Below are 23037 nucleotides of genomic sequence, written 5' to 3' on the forward strand. Positions count from 1 at the left end.
ACATAGTCAAACGACATAAATGGAAAGAAGGATTCATCAATCATCATTATATAAACAATCTGCAAACATTAATAGACTAATCGTTAGCTAGTTAGGTACACTAATACACCATCAAAACTACGCCGATGGTACAATAATGCGGAATTCCACTCTACATCCTCCTCAGAAATGGAGTTTTTTGTGGATCCTCGTCATAGATTCTAGATTCCATTTTCTTACATGGAATGGAAAACATAAGGGTTTTATTGGTAGATAAGCACGATATTCTCCAGTTATTATGTCACTGATATCCAGAAGGGCGCTTCTATCGGACCTCGCTACTTATCCTATGCCGATGTTTAATACTCCGTGGATGCGTTCTCAATGAGTTCTTAAACCCGGAACGATTTTTCTTGTCAATTGTTTTCTTTTTGAATGAGGGGTAGTGATTTCGGTGTCCAATGTATCTTTCCAATCTGCTATGGGATGGATATTTGTTAGTGACTACAGGATCAGTTTGAAGCGAAAAATTGAATACTGTATAGCGACACGATTAGTTTCAAGAATCAGGCTCGGAAGTAAAGTTTCGAGCATTCGGTCCCGACGTTTGATGGAGTTAAGAATGTAAAATAGATTTTTCTTGTACCAAAATCTCGAGCATTCGGTCCCGAATTAAGGAGTTAAGGAGCGAGTAGCATATTAATTTCACTTCCACCCACCGCCGTTGGAGCTTGTCGAATTCCTGCTTATCTAGGCGGAGTGGGATTGGTAAATGTTCTAGCCAAGATAAAAAAGCAACTTTCAATCCCCAGATCTTGGCTCTTGGCTTCAGAAAAGCTTTCCTGTGCAAGGAAGAAAGATTTGCATCAAGAAAGTGGAGATTAGGGCGAGTGCCAAGTGTTAGCGGAAGACCGTTTCCGAAAATTGATCTTATCTGAGGTCAAAATTGTGATTTTCATGTTGAAATTGACGATATCTATGGCTGCTAAACGGGGTGAATGTTTGACAACCGATTAACGAATACAGATAACTTCCGGTTCCTGCTTCTGACCGACTACCAAGATGATTCTGAGACTCCAACAGGAACTAATACCGGTAAGGTGCAAAACGATATGCATAAGAGTGGATTTTCGCGAAGGAAGTTTACCAAATAGACAATTGTGAGGCATTGCTGGGATTCATTGTATCCCAAAATCTCGTATTGATAATAATTTTCAGTCCCTGACTCTTGAACTTCAACCGAGTCCCTAGTTCGAGAAAGTCAAGGTTAAAGGCTCCAGTGCCAACTCCCCTTAGGCAATGTACCCCAACACGTCCCACGTGTTCGACGTCTGGACTGTACAAGATGCATTTGTGTATACTCATCGCTTCAATTTGAATCGGGCAGCATGACAACGTTCGCTTTCTTCTACCTCCCATTCTTATCTGCTGCCATTTCTAGACTGCTTATCAGCAGCGTCCAAGAGTTGGAGGAAAATCATAAGAAAATATATCATACAAGTCCTGCTTCGATACAGCACTGCCATGGACAAGCCTATGGATCTGGAGAGGTGCTCCAACATCAAACTGATCGATATACAGCTTAACAAACTTGACTGAAAATCAGGAAAACTCGAGACAGCCATCCAGAAAATGACGCTCCGAGACATTCTTCGTATAGGACAGATGTACAAAATCATTCATGGTTCGTGATGGAATTTACCAGCCATGCGTGGTTGATTCTTGCAAGATTTGCTGTCCTATCTAGCAATCAGTTAGTTGTATCGCCAACCGAACTGTTCCGATTTTACCATGCCTTGAGACGTGCCTATATACTATTGGATGCGGATCATCTGCAGATATATATTATAAACTACCCTCGGATTATGAGAAGAACATTCCCGAATCATTAAGATGTAGGATGTGACATTTCTCGGCTCTATAGAACAGCCGAAGATATGGCAGACACGTGGATTGAGATCTTGAGATGAAAACTATTGGGCTATAATGATATCACTCTCTCATAACCGTAGCTGAACTTCCAAAGGAGTGATACCATGATATATCTGGTAAAAATCATCCGACACATCGCTGCAACGATAGAGGACCGGAGATTCAATGGAATAATCCTTACGAGTCAAATATAAAGGCTGACAGCTTCGATTCCTGATATAATAATATGCTGAAGAGTCTCCTATCAGCGCTTCTGGCTGTTTATTGAAGTGATATAGACAGAAATGAGATGAGCATGGAATTGAATCTCGAAAGCTCAAAGAGGAGTGTCACGTGTAACCCAATCACACCGCCTTTTGACTTGCCGAATCAGCCACGCCCACGCCCCTTCATCTTGAGCGTTCTCTAAGAACAGAACATCAAATCTCCTTGCAATTCTTCGATGTCAAATGCCAACATCGAACCTTGTCCTTTGGGTGCATCTCCGATCTGGCATTATTAAGTGTATGCTTTTCTGACTCTACATGATTATCTTGTAGAATAGGCACAATTCGAAAGGTTCAAGATGGGAAAGTTGTAACCATGTCTGAAATTCGAAGAGGGAAATTTCAGCTCAATCCAAGGGAACTCATACCCTAAAAATCATGCAAAGATAAATTTAACCTTCAAAACACCAATTAACCAGGTTGTATTCATGATGAAGCAGGAAAATAAGGCAACCATACCTCAAGTAACCTCATGAGTTTCGAAATTCTTCGATTCCCTAGTCTGAAACAGCTCAAATCGATTGTTACCAAGCAGGCCCAAACGCTCGACCACCGCCAAGAACATCAAAAATGGCCCCTTCGTCCCAACTCCGGAGTGTCATCTAAAGTGTGAAACTCGGCATGTCAGTAACCGTTAACAAGTTAGATGGGACGGATCTATTTTCAATGCCTTTTCAGAATCCCACCTATAGCATCCCAACTCATGTTACTTTAAGGTTTGATACTTACTCATTGTTAGCCTAGTGGCTTAAGATCTTATCTGATGAATGACAAGTGCTCTTCGGATGAGTTTGAGGATATCAGGTTTGATCAATTGACCCCGACAAAAGATGTTACTTCAGATGTACTTGGCGTCTCATTTGCTGCTATTTTGTACATAGACGCCTTTGTCGTAGGGATGGATGTCATACCCTAGGAGATCAGATGCATTGTGCCTGTCAAAATTACCTTCGACATCAGGAAGTAAGCAAAACAGCGATGGTATCAAGAACTATAAGATCACCAGATATTTCCGTGTTATACTTCTATTTCATTATCATCCTCATCTACACTTTCACTACAAACATTCATTCCAATACTTTCTACAACAGCTGTGCTGTCTATTCAACTGTTAATACATTTATTTCATATTGCTAAAAAATATATTACGAGTTTTCTTCACTCACCACTCATTTCGCCCTTTACAACACCCAACCAACCAACCAAATCAATCAACATGCGTTTCTCCCTCCCAGCTCTTGTTCTCTTTCTCTCCGTCGTCAACGCCTCTCCTCTTCCCAAGAAGGAAAACGCCGCCGCGGCATCTTCCTCCGTAGTTGCATCGGCCACAGCCGCCGCGTCCTCAACTGCTGCAGCCACATCGGCAGCAGCCACATCGGCAGCATCCAGTTCGGCTTCTACAGGTTCGGCTTCGGCCGGAAGCGTTTTGACCTCTTCGGCATACAATGATTTCCAAATCTCCGCCGGAACCGCCGGAAAAGCTGAAGATGAAGCCAATGCGCTCTTTACCGGTATCGATATGAACAACCTTGCTGCGGTTTCTGCATCTGATCTTAAGATCATTCAAGGAATTCATGATGCTGCCGAGGATGCCGAAGTTGATGGGTTTAATCCTGCCATTAAGGCCGCTAGCGGTGATGCTGCTACTGCTCTTCAGGTATGTATTTACATTCATTTTCTGTCATATTTATAATACATAACAGCAACTAACATAAACTCCAGAATGGTAAAATCAAGAACAAGGTTCTCAAACTCACCGCCGAAGTCCTTGCTCTTCAAGTCAAGATAGCTCAAGGAAAGACTGGAGATGTCGCGGCTGAACAGACAAAGTTGGCCAATAACATTAAGTTGGATACTGCGGCTGCAGGACAAGCGAGTACCTCCGTTACTTTCGATGCTACGAGCTAGATGATGAGATGGGAAATTTGATTGATTATTTGAGGATTTGAGATACAGTGGAAATCGTTCGCGTGGACGTGGACTATGGATACTTTAATATCATAGGTCATCTTGGACAGATGTAAACAATGGGCTAATTTTTGGTGGTTGGTGGTTGGTGGGTGCATAGACATAAAGGGACGTTACTCATTACTATATAGTATAACGGTAGTAGTCACATCATAAAAATTATTTACTTACAAAATTCATTGGCTTAAGAATGGGGCTTTGGAATAGTTTCCCTGTAGATCCAAAGAAGGACACATGGCTTTTCATTATCCGTTTTGTTCACCTCCTACTTCTGCGCTTGGAAATTGTTGAAGACATGCCATATTGTGAACACTCAGCAAACTGAGATAAATTTGAGAAACTTACCTCAACTATCAATCAAAGTTCTTATTGGGGGACTGGTTCGGGTGGATCATCTTCTTTCAAGGTTTGCTTTAGTTTCATTGAAGAACACACTCTACCAGGTATACTGAACGAGTCATCTCACTATATACCATTTCATTTTTAAGCTATATGAATCATCATTGTTGTAATCACTTTGCCGATATCATGCGATATGGACATGCTTATGGGTTGAGTCGTGCGTATGTATGTGCCATCCCAGCCTTGCTTATGGAAGGATGGTGGTCAGCAATTTACTTTGCTATTGGCACTGGTAGTCTCATTAACGCCCAGATTGACCACATTGCTAATGATCGCCAGTATTGATTTGTTTTCTTCAAGGAAATACTCGGTACTACGCAAAATATGTGTAGAAGATACTTTAGTTTAAAATTTCGAAGTTACATTTGTTCCGGATGGATTAACTCAACTGAAATTTTATGGCAAACCTGGTGTCAGAACATTTCAGTTTGGTTCTTTGATTTAGCCATACTAGGTGTACAAAATATGTTCTAGTAGAGCTGATATACTTTCGCTATCTCTAACTTGTTTGTGGTCTACTTTTCCATTGAAGAAGTTCAGCGATCCCAATTATATTCACTAGTTATTGGCCCATCTATCACGCTTAACAAGCAATTTGACAGGCGATCGATTGACCGTATTTCCACGATCTGCCCACTCCATACTCCTTGAGTCTGTATCATAGAGCTCTATTTCAAACCGGGCACAGAAAAGCGCAATCACTACATATATTTCTTGATTTGCAAGGCTGAAGATTCGATTAGCAAACTGATCGATTTCATCATTCTGGATGAGAAAAGCGACTTACTTCATGCCAAGACAAGCTCTTGAACCTTTGCTGAACGGGGCAAAATACTTTTCTAATTCCTTCTCTTCGTCCTTAATCCATCGTTCGGGGTCGAATTTTTCGGGCGAAGGGAAAATAGAAGCGTTGTGATGGAGTGAATGAATGCTCTGTGAGATGCTTGTCTGTACAATTTTCGCAGATTTTAGTAGTTATTTCTCTCTGGATATCAAGAAAAGTCTATACTTACACCTGCTGGCATGAAATATCCATCCACAACCACTCCCCCATCGGGCACAATACGCGGAAGAACACCTCCCACTATAGTGTGAATTCGCATACTTTCCTTGACTACTGCTGTCTATTTTAATGCATTAGCAAATTCCCATCCAAAACATTTTCGCGTGGATGCAAACGAATTACTTACCAAATATGGTAATCTCTGAACTACGTTACAATCAAAAGTTTCAGGCGATGTGATGCCATGGGCAGTTAGTTCGTCTAGTATTTTAGAATAAACCGACGGCGACGAAAGAATGTAGTAGAAAGCATTTGTAATTGTATTTCCTGTCGTGTCAGTCCCTGCAAATACGAACAAGAATGCCTCATCTACCAAGTCCGGTATTGAGAATTCGGATCGAGGCTCTCCAGGAGTTGGAGTAAGAAGGAGATCGAACACAGTATTTGATGACGAGTCATTTTTGGTGATTTCGCGGGAATTCTGTCGAGCAACAGACATCCTGGCCCATCTTTCACAATCCTAAAAAATTTATGATTAGTATGAATGAAAATTAAATTCAATGTTTAGAAAATAGAGACAGGAAAGGGAAGTGGAATGTATTTACATCTCTAAGAGATTTGAACCCAGGAATTAATTTTCGGGTTAGCGACTGAGGTAGGTTTATTGCCAACCACCCGATGACGGGGAATGCCCTCACTGCAACGATAAAATCAAGGTTAGAGAGAAAGACCCAAGATAAAAAACGACGGTACATGAGTAAGCAAAGAAATGAGTGAAAGATCTTACTCAACCAAAAAGTACCCAAGAAGGTATCCAAACCTGCCAACAACTCCGGTTGTTCTTCCTGTGAGTCTAGGAGATGCATAGGTTCGTCAAAAAGTATTTTAAATAATACCTCCGACTGTTACTCAAAAATTAGCAAGACAATCTGCGCGATAAGAGGAGGAAATGATATTGAGCTATATCAGTGACTAACAGAAATGGAGCGAGAGAGTCGATACATATCCACAGGTCTTTTCTCTTCTCCACGCTTCATCATGATGTTGGCTGCTTTTTGTGCGATTGCGAGGACATCTGGTGCCATCGAATCTACAGCCTTTGTCGAGAACATAGAGTTGACCTTTTGCCGCCGTAGACGATGTTCATGGGGGTCTAGCATAGAAACAATAGACTCGTTTAAGCTTATTTGCTTATAGAGAGATGGATCTTTTAGATAAGTTGTTCTGTTGTTGAAAATTCTATCACATGTCAATATTTATAATTCGAAGTTGTTTACCCTGGGGGCTTACGTGGAAAAGAAATCCGGATCATTGACATGGACCATATCGGGAGCAATTCGAATGACCGAAGAATCTGAATGATACTATTAGCCAAATGGGAGCCTTAAGTGGAAAATATAGACTGACTATAATCTCTATGCATCTGCTCAAAATTCTTGATATATGATCCATCTCGAATGACGTTATAGTAAAACTCATACCAGGAAGTTGCGGCAGCTAGCCTTGGTCCCGGGATTTTGGATAGTGGATGGAAGTATAGACGTTGAAAGATACAACATAGATAAGTGAAAACCACGGCGACTATAATTATTTGTATGGATAGAGAGATTTGGGGTGGAAAGAAATAGGTCGAGCGAGAATCTGTAGTAGTATCCATGCTTTAAAGGTGTGCGAATGGTAAAGAAAACGAAGTATCTCTGTTTCAACGAAAGAGAGCCAATATAGGCCTGATAAATATATGAATCTGAGACCTGAGGTTAATCATGTGCATGACGGAATACTTATCCGTCCCGAAATATTACGTTGTGTTACATTGAAAATTCGCAGATCTTCCTGTGTCAGTACATGATTGTTCAGCTATTGGAGTACGGTTAGCGAGTACAATGCCATGACGCACCACGTAGGTAGCATTAAGCTAGCTTTTCAGCTCATCCACAAAGCTTATCTCGCAATGTGGACCGGACTACTGTCTCTTATTCTGTTACTGTCCAGTAATCAACCCAGTTTCTCGATCAAAGCAGATGGTATCCATAAGCGAAAAATGAAGGGGCAGCATGAACAACCCCGCTTCGTTTCCAGATCCAGAATGATCTGCTCTCCATAACCACCACTTGCTTTTCTTCAACGGCGGAGAGCTTGTGATATTACATTTGCCGAATAGGATTGCAACAAATAAGCCAAAGAAAAGATGTTGTGTGTGTACATGAGTTTGGACTGTGAATTGCACCTTCCACATTTAATTCTCTTTGCATACTAAGAAAGCGGGGTAGATGACCCCACCACACTTTGAATGAAGAAATCGACACATCAAACCCGCCAAAATCGAGACTCTCTTTAAAACATTCTTATTTCAAAATTAAATAACAATTCGAAAAGATATTATAAATTGAATGAAATAGAGATATACTAGAAATATAAGTCCTTAGCTATTATTTGGTAATTCAAGTTGTAAAATATTGATTGTTTATTTAAATTTCTTTTGAAAGTAGTGTTATTTTTTTAGTGTGTCAATTGTCTCAGATTGTGCCCTTTTGGGCAGTACATCACATTCCCTTTGTATTCCCAAGTTCAAAGTATCACAAATCTCTCTCCAACCACATCTCCTTATGTCTCTTCACTATCTTCATAATGCCCGGCCCATCTTCCTAAATGCTTTGTTTTGTAAAAGATGGCGTGAGTCACTTTCTATTCTATGGAAAGTTCAAGAATACTAAATTCGGCGAAACACAACTTGAGCTATATCTTGGATCTATGATTGTTTTTCCCTGTGAATCTCCATCGATGAACAAGGTACTGATCTCTTGAGGAATCGAAAACCACGTCTGTCGTTCGATATTATACAGACTATTCGCAGGAGAAAAAACAGGCGGAATTTGACCAATGTGATCTGCGTTATTTAGGTGAGGGTGCACGTACTCATTCTTAGGGTCAAATTCCGCCTGTTTTTTCTCCTGCGAATAGACAGACCACCAAATATTTGATATACATCGCACCTCCGAATCTGTTAAACCAGTTATTGATCTCGCTCAGCGACAACCCATCCAATTTCCTTATACTTCTTTATTCTTCTTATAATTTCCTCTACATCCTTCCAAATCCTCTTTCTGTTTTGCAACCCTTTCAATCTTCCCTCCTTGAATCCTCTAGTAATTCCCAAATACAATTGATACCAATCCAAGTTCTTCGTATCAATCCCATCCTCAAAGCCTGTCTTCAACGCCCCTTCAATACTCTCATCAAACACCGGCTCGGCAGCTTTCCATTCATCGTAAAACTCACGCATTTCTTCGAAAATATGTGGACGCAATGCCATTAATTGTTCATTATGCTCTTTCCGTCTTTCTTCACGAGACTTGAGATCCGCCGCAGAGATCGTAGTCCAGAAAGATGGGGGTGTGGAATCGTATATTTCCCACAGCCAAGGCATTTCAGAAATAACAAGTTTGTAGAAGAACATCTGAGAAAGTTGAGTAAAAGCCCTAGATGCAAGACGCGCGGAAGCAATATCTTTGGATGGAAGATAGGATACAATCTCATCTTGAAGTTCTTGCGACAGATTGAGGAATGGATCGGGAGAATGATTACGTCGGGATCGTTGGGGACGAGGTCTCGGAGAATGAACAGGGAAGGCTGGAGAGCTGAGGGAGAAATGGGGGTTTGTTGATTTTGCTGAATAAACAATAGAGGGTAAAGCTGGTATGAAGACAGGATTTGCAGCGAGCCATTCTGTGCCGAAAATATGGTTCCACCATTGTTCACTGCAGTCACTGACAACTCGGTCGTGTGGGAATTGGGTGGTATATTCGTAGCTGGACTCTTCATCGCGCCACTTCATTAGATCTTGAATAGAAGTCTGATTGAAACTAAGCCGCGATGCATGTTTATAGACCTCGAGACACGTTGGATGGAATGGCATTGCCACTTCCCGGGTATTTGGAGGCAACTGTACATCATAAGGTCAGTTTACAAAACTCATCTTCTTAAAATAATGGTATGTGAACAGGATGCTTGATGTAACAGGCCGCAGTCTGGTCATGAAAAAATGCCTGATTCTGGGAATTGTTGAAAACATATCCTTTGTTCAAAACGTTGAATTGTATGTAAATACCCACAGTTCTCTGCAATGTTCAATGTTTTTATGCATTAGATACTTCTAAGAAGTGTGATGATACTCAGACTTAAAACGTAATGCTGCTTACTGTCCTTGAATTCTTTGAAGCTTCAAGATCGAAACTACAAGACAGGACCATGAAAAATTGAAAAGACTTACTTCCCAAATGACAGTATCTGCGGCTACATGGTTGTCAAGTCCATGACGGACTGGCGTTAACTCCACGTCACCCATGTCCCGTGAAGGTACCTGATCACCAAGACCGGAAAGAAAGACATCCCCCTCAAGTTCGAAACTTTCGTCATCAGGGCTAGGACTCCAGTTCTCATCTTTGTAAACGAGACATTGTGCTGTGGTACACCCTCTCATTTCTTGAGCAGTGATGAAATTGCCATTGTATGCTTTACCTCCCGAGCATTTTGGACCTGATAAATGTGTAAAATTGTTTTCCCACTGCATATCTCGTGCTTCTTCTTCAGTGATCATGATCTTCTCGACTTTCGGGGGATTTATCAACTTGTGTTGATCAAATCCTGATAGCCATTCGTGATATAGCTTTTTTTCCTCATCTAAGTCGAAACTGCCATCAACGTTGTCGTCATCTGTTTCTATTTCGCTGCTAGCTTGGATGTTCTGGCTGTTTTCCTGCATTGAGAATGCTTCCGTGATATGATCTTCGAAGGAAGTCTCATCTGCATCTGAACCATACTCCAAGGGTTCATCATCCGATGCACTTTCATAGGAATACGACAAACTATCATCCTCAACCCTGGGAGTGTTATCTTCATAGAAAGGTCGATTGTTCTGTCTATTGAGTTCTCCATTTTGTTCTGAAATCGGTGTTGTACGATAGAACAAACATCCATAATCGGTACCACAATTTTCATCCCCCGCAACATACCCTCCATCCGCATTATACCAGGAAGCACTTTCGTCTTCGATTTCATCTGGAGTCCGGTATCGTCCTATATTAAAGCTGACGCCACAGATTTGACAAGGTATCTCTGAATAACCTGGAGACGGCATGGTTAATATCTTGAAGTATTACGCGTAGTTCTGGTAAAACTTACCCATCTCAAATGGTGAGATTAAGTGAAACTAGAGACGATATTAAATGAGCGATCAGCTTCTGCCAAAATATCTGAATTCAAAAAGCAAGAAATGACGAGTAATAAGAGACTCAGGTGTCTAGACGTTGCTAATAAGCTTGTTTAAATAAGCTTTAGCAACCCCGGAATTCGGGTGGATTAAAGATCCACTCTAGGCTACTGGTAAGGATTTTTAGGCAGTGTATCCACAACATTCTAGGGCCTCAAACACCATTTCCTAATCTCCGATGAAGAAGGATTCTACTTGTCAGTACTAGACATAGCTGCTCTGCCTATATAGTAGTAAATTCTTAACTGATTCAGTCTATCAATTCTGCCTGTGCATCGACTTAGGCAAAAGCTGCTAAATGAATTTGGATATGAGTCGCCAGTGCTACTTTGGTGTGACCTTAAAATCTATAATTCCTTTTATCGGCTATTGGTGAAGGTGGTGTAATTTTGAGGTTTAGTTTGTTGCAGCTTCATCTCAATTCTAACATTAACTCATTCGCAGTTTATGTTATGATACAAAAGTATCAACATGGTTAACTAATTTTCCAGTCTCCCCAGCACACCCTAATTCTGATGCCTCCACAATCATCCCACCGTCAGTCTTCCCCTCCTCAATCCCCAATACCACGCCCCAAGCACAACCGCCACATTCAAGAAATCAAAAACCAACGCTCCCCCAAAAATGATTCCATCATACATCCACGCATTCTCGCTCGTCATGTGAATTTTACTTACCGCAATTGCCCAAGGTAACATCCACAACAAATTACTTCCCAGACTTTGCACAAAATAGAGTTTTGGGACAGTAGCTAGGAGAATGGCGGAGAGTTGTGTGGTGACAGCGTAGAAAATATAACACCAGTCGATTGTTCTCCACATGTGTTCTGTGATTTTTGCTACGGCTGCGGATTCGGAGAGGTAGAAGGAAAATTTACGGATACCCCAAAGGGAGAGGAAGATGCAGAATATGCTTTCGATGAGAAGGGCAATGATACTGGATATTAGGGCGTAGTGAACAATTTCTGGCACCATTAGTATTCTTTCCCACCTCATTTTTAATCCAATAGATGAAATTTAAGACCTACTTAGAACGTCTCCCCTTTCAGCTCTCGGTTTCCTGATCTCAACCCCAACACCCTTTCGCCAAGCTCCCCACGCATGACCTACAAAAGTCGATGCAGATGCCTGCAATGCGTTCACAGGAACCATAACAATACCCCATCGAATATTATTGAACACACCCCATGCAGTGGCATAGTCAAGACCCATCGATACAATCCCGTGGATGAGCCACAGATATATTGCGTTGCGAAGAGCTGATTCAAGGAATGTCCATTTTCCTGGTTTGAAGAGTGTTTTGAGTGCTGAGATTGTGATTTTAGGTCTCGATCTGGCTGCACTTTCGGACTCCGATGGTGATGGCAACGGCGATGGAGACATCGATAAAGATGCGGATTCGCGTGTAATGGGAGGTGAAGGAGTAGACCTTTGCATTTTCAAAGCAAGATAAATAAAATATAGCAAACCACACCCTGCAGAAGCAAGATCACATGTCATTCTGATCAACGCCTGCGTATTAACTGTTGGTGTGAAAGAGCCTACATGGAACTTCGAAATGATAAGCAAGTCCAACAAAATATTCACCGCAAACTGTACCGAACTGATCAACAGCGGCACATCTGGGTGATCCAACGCTCGTGTTGAATTTGCAACAGCAGTGCCCATTGCACTGGATAACGCTTGTACTGACGAGATTCTTACATATGTAAGACTAGCTTTTCTTACAATCTCAGGCACGAAAGCCGCGGCGAGATGTTCAGCACTCGAGAGAAAGATTATCATGAGTAGAGTGCCGAAAAGAATTTGAAAGGAAATAAGGGTGTAGGTAATTGTTAATCGCGAACGGAGACTTCGATTTGATTCATCAGCTATGATAACCCAGACGGCTCGGGGGAGCCCTTCGTTGAGTACCTCTACTATGACACCGATATAGGTGTATACATCTGTGGTTGCTACTTGGGTAGAATCGATGTTGGCTACCCACAGTTTGCTGAGGGTGGAGTAAAGAGCTGGGAGAATGAAAGCTCCCGTATTGAAGAGAAGGGAGCCGGGGTAGCTGGGAAGTATCAGTACTACTGGGCGAGACAAGAGATGATGGACTCAGCTCACGTTTCCCTGTCAAAAATACTTCTCCATTGTGAAAGGAATTCGGTGGCGTATCTCCACTTACCATCGAAACCCGTGATGCCTTCTTCTTGTACCACCTCCTCGGATTCTTCGTCCACTCTCCCTACCGCCGCATTTAATCCATCGTCTTTCGTCGGTATCATTTTGTATCTAATTTTTGAAGATGAAGAGGACGAACTCATGCTGAGCAACGTGAACTAGTAAGCTTCCTTATCACTGCTATTTCAAAAGACAGGAGTGAGGGGAAATCTACAAATGACACATTGTGGAAGAAGCATCGTGATGCTACTCCTGATTGTGGCTTTATGCATGAAGATTTGGTAAAGATTGACAAACCAATGGAATTTTTGAAATAGATAGTGGTGGTGTTTTCATTTGTGATGTTTCTACTTTACGATTCTGCACTTGCGGCTTGCTAAAATCTTCCGGTGATTCTGGGCAATCATATTCAGAACACACAATCAAAACGTTACATCGAGGACTGTCAAACATTGGGACAAAATACACAACTTCTGTATTTGTCCAAATGATATTGCTTTCATTGATCCTTTCCTTGAGATGCGAATTGTTATGAGAAAGTTTCCCTAGATAAAGAGTACCGTAACATCCGCACTCGAATATGTATCACTCTTTGTTTGACAGATCTCGTGATATCTACTAGTATCATAACCATTCATCTCCAGGAAAACAGATGATAATCGATTCAATAAAAGTATCATCTAACCAAGGACGAAACGTGAGACATTTTGATAGGCGAAAAGCCCAGCTAGGATATCCTCGAGCATCCCACTATCGATGTAAGCTTACTTGTAAAATTCATCAATGGCTTTGGACAGAGCCCGAACTCCGGGCTCATGTACTATATTGCGGCCAATGAAAACCCGCTTATGGTGAGGGGCTCGATTGCGGGGTTCCACCTACTAACTATTTTGATAACTGATCTTGCTGCTGTCACAAACTCTAAAGCTCTATTTCTCCATATTCTCACCTGCAAGGCTTTTTATCGCCGACGACTATAATAACCTTAGCTCTTGATTAGTTATTATGATGTATTCGATCCAAACTATATGCAAAATGCGTCCAATCTCCGTGTCGGCTTTAAGGCGGGGTAGCTCTTTCATTTATCTTTCGGATGGTGTCTGCCCACATTCCTAAAACATTTATATCATTCCATCTTTCCTTCCAAAGTATTAAAGATACCGAAGCTTACCTCTTTCCATCTCTCTATCTCTTGTTTTCGTAAGCACAACGATAAAATCTAATCATCAATCTCATGAACACCATAACAACCCTCCCAACCACTCTGAAAAACAAAGCTCAAGCTCTCATCTCCACAATGTCCCTCCCCAAAACCTACAAAGCAGCTGTTTTCGAAAAGGCCAATGCTCCATTCGTCATTAAGGACGTTGAGCTCACGCAGCCATCCGCAAATGAAGTTCTCGTGAAAGTCATTGCTTGCGGAGTATGTCACTCCGATGCCGTCGTTCAATCCGGCGGTTTTGGAAACGGATTTCCAATCGTCCCGGGTCATGAGGTAATTGGCACAGTTGCTGCTGTTGGAGAAGGTGTTCAGAAATGGAAGGTTGGAGAGAGAGTGGGAGGACCTTGGCATGGAGGTCATGATGGCACTTGCAAACAGTGCAATCGGGGACAGTTGTATGTTTCTCTCTCACTTTTCTCACTTTTCCGCAATATTGTGCGTGGAGTTACTGACGATCTGATTCCGCAGTCAAATGTGTTCCAATGGTGCCGTTAATGGTGTCACTCGCGACGGAGGCTACGCTGAATATGTTCATCTTCGAAGTGAAGCCGTAGTGAGAATTCCAGAAGATGTCGATCCTTATGAATATGCCCCAATTCTCTGCGCCGGTATCACTGTCTTCAACAGCATGAGAAAATTACAAATTACACCTGGTGAAGTTGTTGCCATTCAAGGATTGGGTGGATTGGGACATTTGGCTGTACAGTATGCCGCTAAGATGGGATACAAGGTTGTAGCTATTAGTGGTGGTGACAAGAAGAGAGATTTTGCTCACAAGTTGGGTGCTCATGAGTATATCGACACATCGAAGGATGACCCTGTCAAGAAATTGACCGAAATGGGAGGAGCAGCGCTAATTGTTTGCACGGCTCCAAACCCCAAGTCTATTTCCCCTTTAACTGGTGGATTGGGTGCGGGCGGAAAGTTGCTCATTCTAGCTCCTTGTGGTGGTGTGGAGATTAACTCGATCGATCTCATCACGAAGATGGCTTCAGTCAGTGGTTTCCCATCTGGCCATGCGTTGGATTGTGAGGAGGCTATTGAGTTCACCAAGCTGCATACTGTTGATTGCATGATCGAGAAATTCCCATTGAGCGATGTTCAAAAGGCTTATGACCACATGTTAAGTGGCGATGTTAGGTTCAGAAGTGTTTTGGTCATGGATCAATAATTGTCAATGGGAAAACAAAGAAATGAAGGATCGACTGGAGATTTTTATGGCGGTCTGTGGCTTGATGCTCAAAAATGCAAAAACTAATGGAACGAGATTGAGCAAAGTAGCTATTAGAGTTTCAATATCATGATATCGTTCATTTTCGAAAAAACATTTATACTTGCTTTGTGTTACAATAGTTGTGAACATCTCAATTCCTCCTTCGAGTATCTACCTGATTAGTAGTCATGTCAGTGAAAGATAAATCAATCGAGCGAGATGGCCTCGCATTGGCCTTCTGAATGTGCATGGCAAGTTTCTAAAACTGGGTGAGCCTGGACTTGAATTCATAAGTCAAAAAATGCCATTTTGGATTTCGAATTTCAAGGAAGGAAATCCAGTCACATCATCCTTGATTTTTCTAGTGAGTTCTTGGAACATCTTCATTATATGTACCTGGGTACTATATAACTATTTTTGGTGAGCAAAGAGTACATCCATCCTAATTACAACTCGACTCGAGTCAACAGTTGCGGTTTATACTTTCAGATATGCAACAAAAGTCTATGGTGAGTTATTTATGAGTCCAATCAGTTGGATTGCAAGTTGACTAGAGAGATTTTGAATTTTCAGACATGCAACAAAATATCCTGCTGAACCATTCAAATAGCTGGAAATATATAGACGTGAAAGCACATTTTTTAGTCTGGAATCGGAGGAGGGGGTTACTCTCACCCGCAGAATCAACTACCCAATCAACTAGACTGGAAGATATTTTGTTTGCGATGTAGCCTATGTCGTACCTACGTCGTAGAGAAGATGCATGATCTCGAAAGATTAGTCAAGACTCGCGAGCGAATGGCCTTTGAATCGCACCTTGAGCGTGTCTTGAAATCAATCAATTAAACGTTGTGTAACCATTCACATGGTGCCCTGCCCTATCCTGGCTGCTATGCTCAAACCCAATCATTCACCGCCAGCAGTTCATCAATCAGTCCCTTGGAAACCTTGAATTAAATTCGATTATGATAACCATAATGCAAGCATTATCTCTGCAATTCATTTGTCTATTGGTTGTATGATACAGGAAAAAGATGATCGCTGACGTCGCACGATTGACGTCATTGTATGTACCCCCTGTTTCCTCGAAAGAAACTTGGCAAGAAGCGAAATTCTTGTGATGATGGGGAGAAGGGTTGAATGGGAGAAAGGAGATAAGTATCATGAAACTGCTCGTATTCTTGGGAAAAGTTCTCATTATCAAATCGTCCAAAATACTACACATTGTAAGCTTTTGCCAAGTCATATACTCCAAACAATCATTTATATCCTTGAACAAGTAACAATTCTCAAATCAATCTATACCAGCCATCAACATGCCTCTTTTCGGTCGTCACCAGGAAGAATATGAGCCAGAGCCAGTCGTAGAAGAGCCTAAGCGAAGCTCATCTATTTTTCATCGTAACCGTACCGAGTCTGTCTCACCATCCGAACGTTCCATGTCCACCGTCTCCTCCACTCCATCTCAAAGCAGCCGCAATCGCGGATTCCTACACAAGAATCGGGAAGCTCAAGACCCAGTTATTGCAGCTGCGGAGCAAAGAATTATTAATGCCGAGCAAATGGAGAGAGAAGCCGATAGAGCATTGATTAATGCTAGAGAGGCGGTAGCGGAAGCAAGAGAACATATGAGACAACTCAAGTTGGAGATGGAAGCACAGTAAGTTACTCAAACTTTGAAGATAACATGAGCACCAGATACTGATCTGTTATGTAGAGCAAAAGCATTGAAGGTTCGACAAGGACAAGCGAACAACATTTACAAGAGAGCCAAACCTCTTGGTCGTAAGTGATTATCTTGATGCTACTCATTTCTAGAATATCATCGCTGACAGTAGTCACTAGGTCATCAAGTCCCAGGCCTGTGAAGAGCACCGTATCCAATGTGACACTCGTCACGAATCGAAGCATCTTCTTTGGGATGATCTGTATGAAAATTTAGCGAAATCGGTTTTGGGAGGGAAGATGATTGTTTTTCCAGCGTGGAGTTGCGAGGAGCCAGCGAGACTTTTTGTAATACGGTTGGGATGCCAACAGCCAATGAATGTACTATTATTATGATCATGATGATAACGAATGCTATTGATACCAATTTTCTTGAAACATGGCAGTGATGTGTGTCTGGCTGAGAATGTCTTCGTGGAACATTTCATCGTGTTGGCCTCGTGTATAGGCGCCCTCTTGTCAAGATCAAATGGGAAGATATGTTTTCGTAGGTTTGGCCCAAAATGAAGCTATTCCCAAAAATGAGTGATGTGATGATGGGCGAGAATGACAAACATGTAGCATTGGACGGCAGAAAGAGAAACTTCTCCGAATGGCACATGATCACATGACACAACCCCGCGCCTCCGCCTTTTTTTGGAAACAACCTAGCCCTCGAATCGGTTAAGTCTTACCTTGGCACGCTTCCTAAGATCACCGGAGACCAGGAACACGAGGACTCCTACAACCCTCCTAAACTTCATTTCTGAATCACAATCTGCTCCCGTTCCTTTCCTTTCCCCCCTTTCCTTTCTTTTGTGACCGCGTGGACAACTCGATTGTCATTTTCCTCTTTCTTGCTTGAATGTATATGTCTTCGTCTCCCAAGGTTTTCTGAATAGAAGGATAAAAAGGTCCTTGTTGTTGGCATCGTTGCTTTCCTTTTGTCTCAATCGCATTTCGTACATACTACTGTTGCTCTTTGACCCGCGCGGAGGAGAAGCCTCAATCATGATTTCGTTCTCAACACAGATCAATCCACGACCGCGTATATCTTTGCTACTGCTGTGCTTATTCTGCGCACTATCTTTCTCAATTGGCGTAGATGGGAGGCCCAACGATGTTGTGCGACAGAATGATTTGATTCAACGACCACTTACGAATAATGAAGATATCACAATCAATGGGAGCCCTCAGGAGCTCATCAAGCCTGGAGACTCAAAGGTTCTACCGGCAATGTTAAGCGCGCTGGACGTGCTACAAGAAGACTACTTTGCGACATGGCAAGGCATCTATCCAACAGGAATCGATTGGACATCTGCAGTGATTGGTACAATACTTTCTTTGCATGTTGAAACCACTTTAGAGCAAGAGCTAACACCACTCTCTAAACAGGCACCTATGTTGCTGGTGCACTCACCACTATCACCAAGTCCTTTTCTGCACTTTCCTCATCAAAAACGAACGAGAACATCATCAATAAATACTTTGCTGAAGTAATTGGGTTTTATTTTGGCCAGGATGCCTTCTCTCTACGACAGCAAGCCTTCGATGATATGTTGTGGGTAGTTCTTGGCTGGCTGGATACTGTCAAATTCATTGATTTACATTCTGAATTGCACTATTCAAACGACTCTCAGCCAGAATGGTACGGACAACAATATAAACCTGCATTTGCACATCGAGCGCGACTATTTTGGGAATTGGCTTCACAAGGATGGGATACTACTCTCTGTGGTGGTGGGATGATATGGTCACCATACCTTACTCCATACAAGAACGCAATTACCAATGAACTCTATATCGCAGCTTCGATATCGATGTACCTATATTTCCCCGGAGATGACAATCAATCCCCATTTATGCTTTCCAACCCTTCGTATCCACCTCACGATCCGAAATATCTACAGGCAGCTGTTGATGCTTACAAATGGCTGAATGGTTCCAACATGACGGATTTACAAGGATTATATGTCGACGGGTACCATATCTCGAATCTTTCTGGCGGTGAAAACACCCATTGCGATTCTAGAAATGAGATGGTATATACCTACAATCAAGGTGTTTTGCTTACTGGACAACGTGGTTTGTATGACGCAACCGCCGCACGATCATACCTTGTAGATGGCCACAAACTCATCGCGAATGTTATTAATGCCACAGGCTATGACCTGAAACACAATGTTGTCATCTCACCGCCACCCAAAGATGGTTCCGCATTGGCAAAGTGGTTTGGCCTGGGTAGGAATGGAATACTGGAAGAAGGATGCGATTCAAGTGCTTCGTGTTCTCAAAATGGACAAACTTTCAAAGGCATATTCTTTCATCACTTGATTGCGTTCTGTAGTGATTTGCCAGGGGAGCCTATTGCAGGGACGAAGGAAAGCTTAGAACTCGACAGAGTGTGGCATTCTGACAAATGCTCACAGTATACAAAATGGATCAGGCGAAATGCCGAAGCTGCGTTAAGTACCAAGAATGAAGAAGGGAAATTTGGTATGTGGTGGGGTGTACCGGCTACACAGAGTTCTTTAGCGGACTATACACAGGACCAGACATCGAGAGGCTCTGTAGATTATCGAAATACTGGAGTTCCAAAGAACACCGAATGGAGAGGAGAAGAATACCCCAGAGAAGCGAAAGCGAGCAGGACTAAAGAAGGCGCAGATGTATATAGTGGGGTAGAAGATCCCAATGATCGAGGTAGAGGAAGAACGGTAGAAACTCAGGGTGGAGGATTGTCTGTCTTGAGAGCATTATGGGAGGTAGAGCTGAGATGAATGCATATATAGCTATTTTGTTGTATCTTTTCCAGAAGGACGTCTACGATATCGGCGTTTACGTTTATGTTTATGTTTATACCAAGATCTATGCGTTGTATGAATTTCAATGAATATTCTATTCCGCTGCAACTACTTCACCATGTGAGTTTATCGAAAGTATTTTCCGTAGACAAAGAGCTGTTACTGCTCTTGAATTGCCTGTCCAGATATCTAGTGAGGTAGTGAGGTAGTGAGGTGGTGAAGTGGTGATGGTCCCTTGAAGACCCTTGTTTTGTTTGAACCCTTATTTTTATTTTCTATGACTAAAGCAACAAAATATCCCCAAATTTCAGCCACAATCCATTCAAAGCATCAGCCACAAGCGAATCGCTGAAGCTATTCCTTTAGCTAGTGACAACGTTACCATGTTTCACTTCATTCAAACTGTCCTGATTCCTTCATTCCATTTGATTGTCCTCTTGAAAGTTTACATCCCTCTCTTGGAGATAACTCATTGAGAATTTCGAGGACAGGAATGCTTCGTATGCTCTAATGCTCTTTACCTAGGTACTGTCGCATAACGGCCGCGACGCGTAATCTATCGGATACCACAGCTTCCACAGCCCATCAATTACATATACAATCATTCTTTCAACATCTTCACCTAGCGACGATTACCTACGACATTTCATTAGGGGTTGGTTTAGACAAGTAGATAGAATGGTTGGTTTCAATGTATGTCAATCTTGGATTCCATTCAAAGCTGCCTCCCATGATTCGCACACTCCCAGCCCTATTTCTAGCTTTGCATTACTGACCGACTCTCTCTTGTCCTTTTAGTTCTTCCGCATACTGGGAGATATCTCCCATACCCTCTCAAAATGTATCCTCATATTCGCTATTCACCGTAACTCTTCCGCGGAAGGTATGTTCCCCCGCCATGCCCGACCGCTCCGTCCCCCTCTCCTACAAACGACCCCCGAAACTAACATCTCCCAGGTGTTTCCCTCATAACCCAATCTCTCTATGCCCTCGTCTTCGTAACCCGCTACTTAGATCTCTTCTCTGGGATTTTCATCCTCTGGAACTTCGTCCTCAAAGTCTTCTATATAGGTTCCTCTTTCTATATTCTCTTTTTGATGTTAAGAGTGTATGCGAGAACTAGGGAAAGAGAAAAGGCTTGGAAACTTGGGGGGCTGTGCTTTGTTGGGAGTGCGGTATTGGCACCGATTGCGATGATGATTTTTGAGAGGAAGTATGGTTGGGGTTTTATGGAGGTAAGTTTATTCCTCAACGTTTGACTACGGGCAATACTAATCAAAATGAAAAACAGGTCCTATGGGTCTTCTCCATTCTTCTCGAATCAACTTGTATCCTCCCTCAACTTCTTCTCCTTCGTCAAACAACGGTTCCCACAGTCCTCGATTCCTTCTACCTCGTTACACTCGGTTCCTACCGTTTCTTCTACATCTTGAATTGGATTTGGCGTACATTAGATATCAATGATCGTTCTCCAGATGCGATATCAATCATTGGCGGTGTGATCCAAACGGCATTCTACATTGACTTCGCCTGGGTTTATTATACAAGACAAAGAGTCAAGTTGAGGAATGGAGGAGTTGTTGATGCAGATGATATCAGTAGAGGCTGGTTGTTGAATAGAGTGCTGGGGAATAAACACATGGTGGGAACGGACGATGATGAAGAAGGGGATGAAGAAGCAAATCCTGTCGGTAGACAAGAGCCAAGCCGAAATGGTACTAAATGGGGAGCAAGAGGCATTTCAGTTAGTGCAGATGAAGGAGTTCTTGCAGGCGAAAGTCAAAGACAGGCGGGATATGAAGGACAAGAAAGTGGAGTTGTTGATGCGGATGTGGATAAGGATGCGAGAATGAAGGATCCGGATGAGTTGGCGAGGATTTTGGATGAGGGGGAAGAAAGTGAGGAAGATGGTACATTACCCATACCTGGAGAAAGTGGGAGTGGAGTAAGCAATGGATCGGAGTGGAGAGGATAGTGGGTGGTGATCTTATCGGCAATCGAAGTGAAAACAGTCAGTTCCACGAGAGGAATAGGCATTTATGTACTCGTATGATTCAACAGATATGAAATGGGAATTCGGTGGACAGGCAAATGCATTAGGATCTAGGATGGATGATTCATGGATGATGTTTTAAGGGATTATTTCTTTATTTTATTTTTTATTTGGAAGAGAAGTACTTGCTAGCTAGATAGCTATGTAGCTAGTAGTGATGAATATCAAGAACCGACTTGAGTGTAATAGATTGATTGTTGGGTGTGGTGCCTGTGGTTTTGGTTTTGGTTGTGGTTGTGGTTGTGGTTGTGGTTGTAATTATACTTCAGTTTGTCATGTTCGACATTGATTGTTATGTGATAATGATGGGCATGAAGGAAATGATGAGAAGACTGAAGACAAATCTAGAGTTCTGGGAAACTCGATTAATTAGTAATGAGTTTTACGTACATGGACTAGATTGATATATACCGGTAGGCTTAGAAATATGAAAGTTAGCTTGAGAATGAGATGGGTATGAGAAGAGAAGGAAGGAAATATGAGAGATATGTCTGGGAGGGATGGAGAGAGGTAGGAAATATATGGGTTGATGATTGATCGAAACTTGTTTGTTAATATCTTTGGATTTTGGATTTGGGCTTGGGGTATGAGGATATGAGGGAATGGGGAATGGGGAATGGAGGAGGGGTAGTTTGTGTGGGAGATTTTATATGTGATATAGATGGCGATAAAGCGTATGGTGTGTGTATATTGGGTTTCGGTTTGGTGCTGGATGGATGCCCTATGATTTGGTGAGGTGAGGTGAGGTGAGATGAGGGAAGAGAAGGGGTTTATTGTGCGCGGGTGACGTGAGGGCTGGAACGTCGAGGTGGTAGAGTCAAGATGGTTTAGGGAGGGGGGGTTTTCAGTGTGGTTCGAATGGGGGTTGAGATGAGAGACTTTAGGTGAGGGATGAAGGATGAGGGGGTGAGATGATGTTGATTAGCTATGCGTGGAAATCTGACCGGGATATTATTGGGATTGGGGTAAGATTTCTTATTTGAAAAATTGTACTGCATGGTTGGACTGATGGTTTGTATGGGAAGTGGAGAAAAGAAGATGAGATGAGATGAGC

The 23037-nt window shown here is 42.3% G+C and overlaps 8 protein-coding genes across 8 annotated transcripts; 5 read left to right on the forward strand and 3 right to left on the reverse strand.

The window, feature by feature from the left end:
- Positions 1–3136: 3136 nt before the first annotated feature.
- Positions 3137–4332, forward strand: BCIN_05g07630 (hypothetical protein). Its single transcript, XM_001550622.2, has 2 exons — positions 3137–3834; positions 3900–4332. Exons 1-2 carry the CDS (start codon positions 3394–3396, stop codon positions 4083–4085), a joined length of 627 nt encoding a protein of 208 aa, XP_001550672.1. The 5' UTR covers positions 3137–3393; the 3' UTR covers positions 4086–4332.
- A 494-nt stretch (positions 4333–4826) lies between these two features.
- BCIN_05g07640 (hypothetical protein) lies at positions 4827–7552 on the reverse strand. The gene is made up of 10 exons (XM_024693214.1): positions 7448–7552; positions 6958–7379; positions 6841–6904; positions 6528–6789; positions 6338–6452; positions 6156–6247; positions 5738–6070; positions 5561–5671; positions 5335–5495; positions 4827–5274 (listed from the first exon to the last, which is right to left on the reverse strand). The coding sequence occupies exons 2-10, from the start codon at positions 7205–7207 to the stop codon at positions 5106–5108; spliced, it is 1557 nt and encodes a 518-aa protein (XP_024548999.1). The 5' UTR covers positions 7208–7379; positions 7448–7552; the 3' UTR covers positions 4827–5105.
- A 478-nt stretch (positions 7553–8030) lies between these two features.
- Positions 8031–10843, reverse strand: BCIN_05g07650 (hypothetical protein). Its single transcript, XM_024693215.1, has 3 exons — positions 10732–10843; positions 9821–10674; positions 8031–9493 (listed from the first exon to the last, which is right to left on the reverse strand). The coding sequence occupies exons 1-3, from the start codon at positions 10733–10735 to the stop codon at positions 8564–8566; spliced, it is 1788 nt and encodes a 595-aa protein (XP_024549000.1). The 5' UTR covers positions 10736–10843; the 3' UTR covers positions 8031–8563.
- A 196-nt stretch (positions 10844–11039) lies between these two features.
- Positions 11040–13285, reverse strand: BCIN_05g07660 (hypothetical protein). The gene is made up of 3 exons (XM_024693216.1): positions 12931–13285; positions 11847–12877; positions 11040–11783 (listed from the first exon to the last, which is right to left on the reverse strand). The coding sequence occupies exons 1-3, from the start codon at positions 13128–13130 to the stop codon at positions 11347–11349; spliced, it is 1668 nt and encodes a 555-aa protein (XP_024549001.1). The 5' UTR covers positions 13131–13285; the 3' UTR covers positions 11040–11346.
- A 613-nt stretch (positions 13286–13898) lies between these two features.
- On the forward strand, positions 13899–15529 carry BCIN_05g07670 (hypothetical protein). Its single transcript, XM_001550625.2, has 2 exons — positions 13899–14604; positions 14678–15529. The coding sequence occupies exons 1-2, from the start codon at positions 14222–14224 to the stop codon at positions 15378–15380; spliced, it is 1086 nt and encodes a 361-aa protein (XP_001550675.2). The 5' UTR covers positions 13899–14221; the 3' UTR covers positions 15381–15529.
- Positions 15530–16501: 972 nt separating this feature from the next.
- Positions 16502–17665, forward strand: BCIN_05g07680 (hypothetical protein). The gene is made up of 3 exons (XM_001550626.2): positions 16502–17082; positions 17140–17207; positions 17268–17665. The coding sequence occupies exons 1-3, from the start codon at positions 16739–16741 to the stop codon at positions 17288–17290; spliced, it is 435 nt and encodes a 144-aa protein (XP_001550676.1). The 5' UTR covers positions 16502–16738; the 3' UTR covers positions 17291–17665.
- A 159-nt stretch (positions 17666–17824) lies between these two features.
- Positions 17825–20037, forward strand: BCIN_05g07690 (hypothetical protein). Its single transcript, XM_024693217.1, has 2 exons — positions 17825–18456; positions 18522–20037. Exons 1-2 carry the CDS (start codon positions 18138–18140, stop codon positions 19904–19906), a joined length of 1704 nt encoding a protein of 567 aa, XP_024549002.1. The 5' UTR covers positions 17825–18137; the 3' UTR covers positions 19907–20037.
- A 172-nt stretch (positions 20038–20209) lies between these two features.
- On the forward strand, positions 20210–22315 carry BCIN_05g07700 (hypothetical protein). The gene is made up of 4 exons (XM_024693218.1): positions 20210–20623; positions 20729–20813; positions 20888–21165; positions 21222–22315. The coding sequence occupies exons 1-4, from the start codon at positions 20609–20611 to the stop codon at positions 21903–21905; spliced, it is 1062 nt and encodes a 353-aa protein (XP_024549003.1). The 5' UTR covers positions 20210–20608; the 3' UTR covers positions 21906–22315.
- Positions 22316–23037: the final 722 nt, after the last annotated feature.

Source organism: Botrytis cinerea, chromosome 5 (assembly GCF_000143535.2).
Source record: "Botrytis cinerea B05.10 chromosome 5, complete sequence".
In the NCBI taxonomy this organism is placed as follows: Eukaryota; Fungi; Ascomycota; class Leotiomycetes; order Helotiales; family Sclerotiniaceae; genus Botrytis; species Botrytis cinerea.